The sequence below is a fragment of the Pseudonaja textilis genome, chromosome Z, assembly GCF_049901715.1.
Source record: "Pseudonaja textilis isolate UNSWEBS1 chromosome Z, rPseTex1.2, whole genome shotgun sequence".
Classification (NCBI taxonomy): Eukaryota; Metazoa; Chordata; class Lepidosauria; order Squamata; family Elapidae; genus Pseudonaja; species Pseudonaja textilis.
In genome coordinates, this window is record NC_142008.1 from 9,364,800 (window position 1) to 9,377,561 (window position 12,762).

Here is a 12,762-nt window from a genome sequence, read left to right on the forward strand (position 1 = left end):
CTTGGTTCCTTCCCTTTTATTTGTCGTATATTCTTCAGCCTCTTCTTTCTGACAACAGAACACACACACATTTTAGAAGAAACAAAGTACCTTGCTTTTTGCTCTCCCAGATCTGTTGCCATTAGTTATACTTATCAGTTCTGGACCATCTGGAGGCAACCAAATTGCCAACTTCCGATATAATACTAGGGACATATTTAATATATTACCTTAATTAGCAATGGCTCCTAATATGTAATTATTATTGAAAGATGTTTGTGAACAGCTGATTTCAATGAAACTGGATTGCCTATCTAGTTTCATTGAAATCAGCTGTTCACATCTTTCAGCATACAGTGTTGTAATTAGAAAAACTATTTAGGCTGTCTTCAGTATAGTTTCCAAGATATAATTCTGTAATATTAGAAGAATGTTTACTTTTGTATTGAGCATTTGCAAGATAAATACTATCAAAGCACATCAATATTTACAATGTTTTAAATGGGTACAATACCTTATTTGATATACATTGTCACCTAATTGACCTTGGCTGAGCGCAAAAATTTTAGCTGGCTTGCACATGCTATTTGTTAGCGATTTATACCGGTTTAATTATATCAGTTATCTATTCCAATATTCATGCTTGCTTAAAGCAATAATAATAATACTAGGTCTGCAAGTTAGATTTAGATATTGGAAAAAACGCTGGAAGCTTAAAAATTAATTTCATATTTCTGTCAAGAAAACTACATTCTATGTTCCTAATGTAATCAAATGTCAAGTTTGACTTGGGAACTTGTATTTTATATGGTTACCAAGTTATTTCATAAGGAATTAAATTGTGAATGGATGCATTATGATAAATCACAATATTACTTCCTCTGGTTTGCTTTTTTGTTTTTTATCAACCAGTCTTGCACTTTTCTTCTCAGTAAAGGAAGAAGAGATAATCTTTTCTTTCTTTTATGGTAGCTTGCAGCATGTGGGAGTTACTGGGATGCATTTCTGTTGTTTTCCTATCCTAATTTTTATGCAAATGAAATAAATTTTTACCTTCTACACTTGATAGAAGACATGAGGGAAGGTGGAATTCTGGTGTCTGAAAGCAAAGTAACAGGAATTCTCCAGTTGATCTTTGTCTCTTAGAAACATTGCCTAAATGAGGGAAGACACTTGCCCCAATAATGAGGGGTCCTACAGGATTGCCCATACATTTTAAGTGTTTGGTGGCCTTTCTGTATAACTAAAGCCCAAATTGGCCACATCGCTTGGTAATGATGTGAGTATAAGCTTTAAGAACATGTCACAACCCTAGGAAGAAGGCAGTGGCAAACCATTTCTGAAAAACTTGCAAAGAAAACTGCAGGGATTAATCCAGTCAGTCACCAGGAGTCAATAACTGACTCACCAGGACATTCCCACTCTCCACAAAAGGAGGGATTACTTTCAGGCCATACATTCAGTTGTGCACACCTAATTTCCTTTGGCTGTCTGAGGGAGAAGACTTAAGAATTGTTTGATGGTGCTTTCCCCAGAATCAATTCTCTTCAAGTCAGTTTATTTTTCTTTTATTCCCCATCTCTTCTTTCTGTACAGGTAGTGCTCGATTTACAAATGTAATAGAACCTGCAGATTACATTTGTAACCCGAGGATTTGTTGGAGTGAATAACATAAATGAACGTGAAAACTTCCTGTTTCTCCACTGAGTCGATGGTAGAATCCAGGTTGGTTACGGGTAGTCTCTAGCCTCGTTGCTCTACAGACTGAGTTGAATTCTGAGGACATGCCTCCAAATGCACAGGTCATTAAGTGCACATGATGTATCTTTTGGTGGGGAAGGCCGTGAGGGGGCTAATGATGAAAGAGGACATCTGCTTAAGATCATCCAAGGCCTCCCCTTGACCTACTGAGATATCTTATGCTCCCCACAATTGCTTCCCAGCCTATCCTGCCGCGCAGGGTTTCCACATGCATTGGGCCTTTGGGGATTCCCCTTGCGAAGATCTAGGGAGCTGTCTCCTCTCCAGTTTCTCTGCCACAGTTTCTTTGCCTGGTCCCAGCGCTCCAAGAGCAGAGTGACGAGAGCAGAGGGAGAGCGGGATGGGCTTGCTCTGCTCGGCTTCTCTGACTCACTGGGACTGCCTGCTGCTTCTGGAGGGATGGGCAACCTCAGTAAATCTCCACCAAAGGCTTTCAATCTCAATGCAGAAAAATGTTTGCACACCAGGCTTTGGGGCAGTGAAATTGCAGATCCTTCCCTTCAACTTGCAAATACTTTTTGCATGGAGACTGCAAAATTTTGGACGCTGTGATCTTGCAGAACTTCAGGCCTCCATTCTCTGCAAAACTGGATGCGTGCCTGAAGTTGCATCAGGTCACGGCCCTTAGAAAAGCTCCCAGTCTCGGCAAGCAAAATATTTGAAAACCAATAGGATGCTTTGAGGCCGCGAAAGTGCATCCTTACATGTACAATTCTATAAGTAACTCTTATCATATGTCATTCTTTCATTATAACTTTTATAAAAACTGATAATTCTGGTACATGTTTAATATGGCTAAAACATGTAGATGTTAAACATAGTTTTACAAATAGGATGTTAGTATAAAATATTAAAATGTTTTCACTCATTATGGAAGCTTGCAAGCATCTGTATTTGTATCTCTACTTGCTACTAATGCGATTCTCCAAAAATAAGATCTACCCAGAAAATAAGACAGCCTGATATTTTTAAGCGTGCTCTTAATATAAGCCGTAGCCCCAAAATAAGCCCCAGTTAGGGTCATCATCAGCCATGTGTGTGAGGTGTGGCCAACACTGGAGGTGGTATGGGCTGATGGTCCACGGGAGCAGCTGCAGCCTGTGCAGTGCAGGTAAGTTGATTACCTGTCCAAACATCAGGCAGGTGCAGTGGGAGGCATGTGATCTGGATGTACTGTGTGGGCCGCAGAAAAGCCGAATGTTGATGGGCTGTAGTGGGCAAGTGGCTGCGGGAGGCTTGTCTTTGCATGTCAGCACCATCAGCAGATGGAAAAAGAGCCATGGAGGGAAGGCGGGCGATCCAGATGCATAGGATGCAGGACAGTCGACAATGGCCCGGAGCAGTCGGCCAGCCGTGGGAGGCTCGTCTTTGCACGGGATGATAGCAGGCAGAGGTGCAGGGAAGAAGGCAGGTGATCCCAATGCGCTATACGGGCCACAGGCAAACTGAGACACAGGTGGAGGGGGCGGCCAGCTGTGGGAGGATCGTCTTGACATCTCTCAGCTTGCAGCCCATGTGGTGCGTCAGGATTGCCTATCTTCCTCCCATGTCTCTGTCTGCTGATGGTGCTGCCGTGGGAAGATGAACCTCCCATGGCTGGCCACCAGTTCTGGCCCACCAACTTGGCTTTCCTATGCAGCATGTCGATATCACATGACTCCCCCCATGTGCCTCTCCCTCCGTCTGCTACTTGGACAGATAATCAACTCCCCTGTGCTATGCTGTGCTGGCTGTGCAGCACTCCACTGATCAAGGGGCCGACGGGCTGCAGTTGCTGCCGGACAACATCAGCCCTTGTACACTCACCACATCTTGTCTGCATGCTGGAAGAGTGGGTCGCCCAGCCAGGCTGATCATTCTGATATCGTTTATCCCTGAAAATAAGCCATAAAACTTATTTTGGAGGGCCCTCTCAAAATATAACACTGGGTCCTATTTTCAGAGCTACACGGTATGTGCTTATCAATAAAGGATAAAATGACATAATTCTGTTTCAGTTTTCCCTTATGAGGGTATGATTCATAAGGGTGGAGATATTAATTAGTTTATTTGAATTTGCGTTTGTTAAACAAGGAAGATTGAAAATTAATAATAGTCTTCTAAAGTAAAGGAAAAGATTATTGTATTCAGAGAAAGATTTGCAGAATAACATTTTTTTCATTAATAGTTTATCAACCTAATAAAATACTGAATTCTTTTTGTGACTTTTCTTCTGCTTTTCCTAGCTTTGGCATTAGATTACAATTCGTTTGGTTAGCATATTCTTTGTGTAAAACTGAGTGTTCTAATCTAACAATCATTGTAGGAAACCTTTGGACTATATTATAAAAAAAGTGGAAGGTTTGTCGAGGATATGAAAAATTAGGATACAAGAACTAGTGTTATATTTTGGATGAAAATATAGCAATATAATTGAAAGATGCAGTAAAAGAGGCCCTATAGCAGTGGTGGTGAACCTATGGCACATGTGCCAGAGGTGGCACGCAGAGCCCTGTCTGTGGAAATGTGTCCCGTTGCCCAGGTCAGCTTCACTGCATTTCTCCATAGCGTTTCTCTCCATCGTTTGCAGGGAAACAAAAGTTTTCCTGCAAACGACAAAACAGAAGCTCACAAAAGAAAAATATCTCACCTTTTGCAGAGCTGCTGGTGTTGGGATGCCTCTCCTCCCACCAGCCAGCTGGTCTTTGGATGTCTTCTGCGGGTGTTCACATGCACCCGCACTCCCGCACTTCGGGCACCTCAGCTGTAATATTCCCTTCAGAAGAATATGACGAGTTAGTTTTATTTTTTTCTAAAAGTGCTCCTTATCTGATATCTTCATAATTTCAATGGAATAAGAAATTTTTCAGATTGTCTAGTTGAGCCTTCTCAATTTATTGGCAAAAGTTAAGACTCAGATACTATTTTACCTGATTAAAAACTTCATTAAAAACAGTTTTATTATAAAATATGCTAATTTGGGGGGGGGTGTCACCAAGACCAGCAGTTCCTGGGCCACGGATTGGAAGCGGGGAATGGCATGCCAGGAACTAGCTGCGCATGTGAGCAAAGCCTTATCTGTCCATGTACAGATTCCAGACAGTGCACAAAACTGTGCTTTCCCATCTATGGAAGAACTGCCCTCCATAGAACCAGTTCCTGATGCCCAAAAGGTGGAGGTCGCTGATCTAGATTACAAAGCTCTTTTCCTACTATGATTTTTTTTTTCTGGCAGTCATTTAACAATCCACATTTTCATAGGGCGCATCATACTTTTTAAGAGAAATTTGTGTTTTTATATTGAAATAAAATCTTGTTTTACAGGATTCTTACCCGAACACAATAAAACATGGTGGATTATTATGAAGTTCTAGGAGTGCATAAACATGCCTCCCAAGACGACATTAAAAAAGCGTAAGTATTCATTTTTAAAGCTATGGGAGGTAATATTGTATTCCTTGCATTAGCTGTTTTTGGAGGGAGGCTTTAAATCACATAAAACTGTGTGTGTATAAACAGTTTTCCTATGCTTCCTTTACTGCCACAGGAATGCTTATTTATATGTACCTAGAATTAAATCTTATAATTGAAATAATTATTGGTCACTCGGCCCAATATTTATTAGCTGCAAAAGATTGTTTAAAGCAGAAATATTTTAAAACATTGAAACAAATATAGCTGCAGAATTAAAATCATGTGTTAGGAACTTATATCAAGAATAAATACCAACCTTACAAAAATTACTCCCTAGAAGTGGGACAAGTTTATCGATCAGCTTATAAATTAAGAAATTGGTGGGTAATACTGGTTTCCTAATCATTCCTTCCTACGTTTCATTAGTAGATCGATAAAATTATCAGAATAGAAGCCAGTAAATAGTTAATACTATAACTATTATGGCACTTTGTATCCTATTTAGGACTGCAGAGTATGGATAATTTAATTAAACAATTTAATAATTAAGGTTTTGTACTTTTTTACATATTCTGCTTATAGAATTTAGAACGCCTGTGAATTTTCTGTGCTGTATTTCCCCCCTATTTCCTTCTATTGTGCTCTTTTGGGACTTGCAGTGCAAACCATCCAAATGGTTTATCCTTAGAATAGCTGTTGTAAAGTGCTACAATAGGTCAAGATAATTTCTCAAACTTGAGCAATCCATTAGGGGCAAATTATTATATTGATCATGCATTAGGAAATTAACATTTGCAATCAATATTTCTGTAGATGTTTAAAAATGTTAAAAATTCTTAGTTCATCAGGCTAGCTTGTTCTTCTATTATTTTTTATGCACTGTTGTCCTTGAATAAAGTATCTTTGGTTTTGATTTCAGATACCGTAAACTTGCGTTAAAATGGCACCCAGACAAAAATCCGGATAATAAGGAAGAAGCTGAGAGACAATTCAAGCAAGTTGCTGAAGCTTATGAAGTGCTGTCAGATAGTGAGTAATAATATGAAAGACTTCCACCTCAGTGTGGAAGTTAGAATATGCCTAAAACTATTGAATATATATTGTGGTCTCAGAACGTCAAATAAATTCTGCAAGACTGGATTGGGTGGAAATGTTTTCCTCCTCTGGAATTTCCCTGAAAAAATAGAGACATGCTGCACTGGATAATTGTACACAGTGTGGTATGGAGAGGGAAGGAAAGGAAGTTGCTGTTAAGATGGGGAGAAGGTGGGATATTTAAGGGAAAGATAATTTATATTTATATAATTTGTAAACAGGTAGACATAGGTAGTCTTTGACTTACAACAGTTTGTTTAGTGGCAGTTCCAAGTTACCATGACACTGAAAAATATGACCTATGACCATTTTTCATAGTTATGACCTTCACAGCATCCCCATCATCATATGATTAAAATTCAAATACTTGGCAATTAGTTCCTATTTATGACCATTGCTATGTCCCAAGATCATGTGATCACCTTTTAGGAGCCTCTGGTGCAGTGGTTAAAGTGCAGTACTACAACCTACTTCTGCTGCAGTTCAAATCTCACCAGGCTCAAGGTTGACTCAGCCTTCCATCCTTTTGAAGTGGGTAAAAGACCCAAATTGTTGGGGACAATATGCTGACTTTGTAAACTGCCTAGAAAGGGATGTAAAGCACTGTAAAGCAGTATATAAATCTAAGTGCTATTGCTATTTTGCTACTTTCAGACAAGCAAAGTCAGTGGGGAAGCCAGGTTCATTTAGCTAGGTTACTAACTTATCAACTGCAGTGATTCACTTAACTGTGGCAAGTAAAACCATAAAATGGGGCAAAACTCACTTAACAAGTGTCTCATTTAACAACAGAAATGTTGGGCCTCAATTGTGGTTGGAAATAGACAACTACTTGTAATGTAAATTATACAAATTAGGCCAAGATGAGCAGCTTGGTCTACTTGCACTCTCCCCTACCACCAATATGTCAGTTGACATTTTTAGCAAATATTTAGCAAATATCATATGCTAGGTTTTCCCAAAGTATAATCTCCCTTGGGGAGATGCGGAGAGAGCAAGAGAAGGTGTGAAGAACCTCTTAGTTGTAGATTGTTGCAATAAATCTATCTTTCCCAGAGTTTCATTGTATCCTTTTCATATCATTTGTGTTCACTTTGGTGTTTGGATTTTTAGGGGAGATGTATAAATTAAGATTGCAGGTAGTCCTTGATTAATGATAGTAATAGGAACTAGAATTTCTCTTGCCTAAGTAACATAGTAATAAAATGTGTGATGTTATGTGGGCAGTCCCCAGTTACTATTAAACAAATTACTGCAGGTTCTTAAGCACCTAATGTGACCATGGCTTTTGACTTCCTGCAGTCTTTCCCATTGACTTTACTTGTGGGAAAACAATAGGGAAATGGTGAACATGGGACTGCAGGGTGCTTTGTGAGCCAGAAAGTCAAGACCTGGTCATAAGTGCCAACATTGTAAGTTTGAATGATACATTAAGGGTAGGTGAGGCGATGAAAGATTTAGGAACTCCTGTGATATTATTAATCTATAGGTCCTGAAAAAAATGATACCTGTGGAACCTGTCATATTGAACATTTTGCTAACTTTTAACTGAATTTAAGAAGAAATAGTATTTTGCTGTATAACCCAGAATCAAATTATTTATTTGGAAAAAGATGTCAGTTTTGTCACATATTTCATCCTACTTAAGAATTATATTGATGAATCATTATGAATGAAATTGTAGTGCATTCCCTAAAACTTTTTCATAATCTTCAGACTTATGGCAAATACCAAAGATTGATTTAAAAGAAGTACTCAAAGAAGAGGCTGGCTTTTTTCTCTTTTTCCTTTGGATCCTCAAGCTGGTCTTTTAAAAGTCAGGGAATTTTGCTGAATAGGATTGTTACACGTGGAGATGTTTAGAGGGGAATCCATAGAACAAAGCAAATATGAGATCTTCAAAATAGTTGTCTTGGATTTATAGTTGCAGTTTAAGTACTTCTTTTCTTTGCAGCTAAAAAGCGTGATATCTATGACAAATATGGAAAAGAAGGGTTAAATTCCAGTGGAGGTATGTAAGGATTTAATACTGCTGCTCCTATTTTTTTAATGTAAATTTTTGTGAAATTCCTTATAGCTTTAATAATTAGAAAGGATAAAATATGGGAAGAGTGAGAAGATAAAATAAAATAACTGATAAAATAATTGCAATAAAGAAAGTTCGAACCTTCTTTATATCTTATTTTCTTTTCTGTCTTTTTTATTTATCATTTTTAAAAATGTGTATTGTTTTTATGTGTAAAAATTCTTCAATAAAAATTAATTTAAAATAGTAAATATTCATGGAACAATCTACCAATGGTTTTTTAAAAGGTGTGTGTACTGATTTAAATAGAACATTAGAAATTTAAATCTGGATTCTGGCTTAGAAATAGGGATTCTGATAAATATGACAACCGATTTCAGTAGTCTACTCCCAAGTATGGCTACATCTAAGTCAAATTTTTACATCCTATCCCTGATCTGGCAAGGATTTTGAGAAAGAAAAATAAGACATCACATGCTGTGCTAAGCTTGATAAAATGACAAAAATTCAAGAAATACAATTATTGCAACAATTTGGTATTAAAATGGTACTCTTGCTAAATTATATACGGGATGATTTATTATTCTGGAAAACGATATATTGAATATTCTTTTTATAGGAGGAAGCCATTTTGACAGTCCATTTGAATATGGCTTTACATTCCGGGATCCTGATGATGTCTTTAGGGAATTCTTTGGTGGACGAGACCCATTTTCTTTTGATTTCTTTGGTGAGTACTTTTAAATTAAATTTTCACTTTTTCCCCTACTTTTAAGAATTCTCATAATTGCTGTTTCTAATCCTCTGTGTATATATGTTGGCAAAAAGATACTCTCAATATGTTCAAAATCTGATTTAGTGTCTTTGTTTGGATATGTTGGAGTTTTTTGAAGATTTGTGCAGTAAGCTGTGCCTATACCAGAAAAATCCTTTAAAATATTTCAGAATTAATTTCTTTTGATGGTATCCTTGAAATTGATTAATTCATAGAATCACAATGCTGAAAGGGACCTTGGAGGTCTTCTACTCTCAGGATAGGAAATCACATACCATCCTGAATAAATAGTTGTCCTGTTTTTCTTGAAAATTGCAGCCATATATCTTCAGGAGGCAGGGTGTTTCATTACTTAATAGCTCTAATCTTTTATAGCTTTATAGATTTAGTTCAAGATTTTAGATGCAAGTTCTAATGCTTTCTAATGTATACAAAATTAGAATGAATTCACCTTTTTTTTCTGTTTGAAATGAATGGCAAATTACACCCTACGTTCTCCTATTTATTGGTGCAGTGGTCAAGAGGTGAAGATACTCACCTCCTACTCAGAAAGTTGAGAGTTCAATTATATGCAGCAACAGATATTTCTCCACCAGGGCACAAAGAGAAAATAACTGCTGTGAACCACACATAGACATCAGGAAGGTCATCCAGCCAGTAAACGTTCAGCTTCATTCAGTTGCCCTGATTCCACCCTGAAGCAAGGGATTATAGAGACATAAAAAGGGGAAAAAATCTTTGTATGTGGGGATATGCTTTCATGCATTGATTACCATGGCTATTTGCCTATTTTCTATCTATCTGGCATCCATACTAGTAAGAATACACTTAACATTTCTTAACAAAGAACCACAGTATAAAACAGTGGTGGCTTACCTTTTTGGGCTCCTGTGCCAAAAATTGTGCTTGCAGTCACGTGCCAGCACCCAGAAGGCAATGCGTGCCTCCACGCCCCCTGCGCATGCACGCATGATTCCCCCCCCCCCTTGCACTGCACCTCCCAGCTGATTTTCGGCCTGTTTGAGGCCTTTTTCGGCCTGCTCAGCGCCTTTGTAGGTTGAAAAAATGGACCCGTTTAGTCACTTCCGGTATTTCCGGAAATACAGGAAGTGACAAAACGGGCCTGGTTTTCAGCCTACAAAGGCTGCAGAGGCTTCCCCGACCCTCTGGGAGGCCAAAAAAGGCCTCAAATGGGCTGGGAGGTGCGTGCATGCGCAGTGAGGTAAATTTGCCTGGGGCTCACATGCCCACACACATGGCTCTGTGTGCCACCTGTGGCACACGTGCCATAGGTTCGCCATCATGGATATAAAAGAACCAGAAATGTCACTATTCTACCGTTGCTTTTAATCAAGATGCAGAAAGTATTTTTCCTCAAAAAGACTGATTTGAATAGCTTTGGTTTTAGCGGGTTATAGACATAAATACTAAAGAGAAAAATATTTCCCAGTAACTACCAAATTTCCCAACTAGAGCAAGACATTGTGACACTTAAGCATTGTAGTTCACAATTGAATGAAATGGCATCATTTTGTTGGAGTCACATATATTCGCACCATCAGTTAAATCTTGATCAGTGGATTTCTCAATCTGGGCTATGTCGAAATGTTGACTTCCGGTTTGAGCTTCTTCAGTGACAGACTGAAACCTCGTCTCTGCGAGGCTTCGATCTGTCCTTGCCGCTGGAGCACCCCAAGCCGGCTGGTTTCGGGGCTAAGCCACCCTGTAGAGGTGGTGAAGAGGGGGGAGACTGCCAGCAGGGTTGAGGAGAGCCGCATCTCTCCTCCCTAGCTGGCCGTTACTCCCTTTCCCAAAGGCGGTTGCAGCAGTGGTCAGAAATGGCCACCACAAAGAAGAACTCGACTGGAAAAGAATGTGCAGGAGGAAGATAAGAGAAAGTTTTGGTTGACCAGGTCAAACAGCAAAAGCAACAAATAAGGTACCCTGGAACTGAAACTGTTAAAAAACAGTAACATTGTTCCCTAAGAAGATTTTGAAGCTGCGGAGAGAGAAAAGGGAAAAGATTTGGTTTTCTCCTTTTCTTATGCTGACAGCCAAGAGACTTAAGCAAGAAATTGGAAAAAAAATCCACTTTGACATCAATAGGCATTTAATGCTGAAAATAAAAAGTCAAAGGGATAATAAAGATTTCTGGATAATTAAAAGCTTTTGAAAACAGGAAAGGGGAGAGGAAGAATAAAAGGGCAGGATCTGGAAGGGAGGAAACTGCCTGGAATTAAAAAAAGAACTTACAGTAAAATCTCAACAAGACTTCCAAAAGATACATTCTAACTGAAAAATCGCAACAAAAACCCCAGGAAGAGAAAGTCAAAAAAGAAATAAGAAGATATAACTCGGGACTATCTGGATTACTTGATGATTTCTGGATTCTTGATTATTGTTTTGAATGACTAAAATCAATTGGGTGGTTGTTTAAAACTTTTTAAAATGGCTCCACTTTTAGAAGAACTGAAAATGGAACTTAAAAAGTACAAAGAAAATGCACAAGAAGGGAGAGGTTCTTTTGGCTTCGTATTTCAGTTTTTAGAAATGGAGATTTGGAATTATGAGAAACAACAAGAAATGCCTGCAGAACAAGAAGATTGCGACAAAGAAGAAACCATCTTTAATGAACAAGTAATCTTAGATGGGGAAAAAAAGGAAAGGGGAGAAAGAGAATGGAAAGTTTAAGATTGGGAAAAATAAGTATAAAATCAGAAAGCAACAGAAGAGGGAAATGCAGAAGAGAATTAAAAGTAGAGAGACAAGGGGGTAAAAAGGGGAGGGAAAAGGTGAGAGGGAAGAAAGAAAGGAAAAGAAGTTATAAAGGACAGAAGCAAAATATAGAGAAACAGGGTCTATTTAGATATAATGGGTGAAAACTTAATGGAAAAGGGGATTCTGCAAAGGTACATAAGATAGTATGGTTATATTAGAAGCAGAAATAATTTTAGAAAATATGAAACAATGTATGATTAAAATGTCTGATAAAATAGCTATCGTAATTCAGTGGAATGCTTGTCAATATATAAATGTAACAAAAGGTATATTTAATGATTTATAAAACGTGAAGAGAAATAAGGGAAAAATTAATTATGGAGATTACATGTGTTTTTAAGGAAGTATGATATTTAATTGAAAAGAAGTGTTAAAGATGTTATGGTTTTAATGATTATTAATGATAGAACTGAACTGGAATGGAATGAGGCTTTATAATTACATATATTTGCAATCTTTCTTTTTTTTTAAAAAAAAGAATATAGTACGTATTATAAGAATGTGCCAAGTAAAATTCGATTGGAAGTTATGTATTATATATTATATTGAAGGTCATAACCTTAAGGTATATATTGAAGTTTAAATAAGAGTTGAATGGATGTAATTAAAAGATATAAAGGTGTCATACTCCAATTAATAACTACAGGAGAAAATTTGTTTAATGAGAAAAGATAATATGAAACAGAAGAGACAAAAGTATAAATATAATGATTTGAATTGAGATGAGATAATCAAAATAAAATTGAGAAAATTAAGAGGGGAAAAACTATATAGAAAATGTAAAATAGTATAAGATATGGAATAGAACAGTGGCCCCCAACCTTTTTTGTGCCACGGCCCGGTACCGGCATCACAAAATGATCCGCGGCACGGTACCAGGATCAGCACGCATGACAAGGCAAGGCGAGCCGAGCGACTGGCCAGCCAGCCGCCCCGCTTCTCCCCGCCACCTTCA

At 38.0% G+C, this 12,762-nt stretch overlaps 1 protein-coding gene across 17 annotated transcripts in view; it reads left to right on the top strand.

Moving 5' to 3' along the window:
• Positions 1-12,762, top strand: part of DNAJB6 (DnaJ heat shock protein family (Hsp40) member B6) — a 63,798-nt gene that overhangs the window by 4,414 nt on the left and 46,622 nt on the right. For 9 of the 17 annotated variants that reach the window (XM_087918111.1, XM_087918108.1, XM_087918112.1 and 6 more), the window contains exons 2-5: positions 5,044-5,133; positions 6,053-6,162; positions 8,183-8,239; positions 8,874-8,984. In XM_087918111.1, coding sequence (XP_087774237.1) covers positions 5,069-5,133; positions 6,053-6,162; positions 8,183-8,239; positions 8,874-8,984 — 343 coding nt within the window. In that variant the 5' untranslated portion in view covers positions 5,044-5,068. The remainder of the gene's footprint in view (positions 1-5,043; positions 5,134-6,052; positions 6,163-8,182; positions 8,240-8,873; positions 8,985-12,762) is intronic. The other 8 variants (XM_087918120.1, XM_087918121.1, XM_087918115.1 and 5 more) reach the window with 1 other exon arrangement.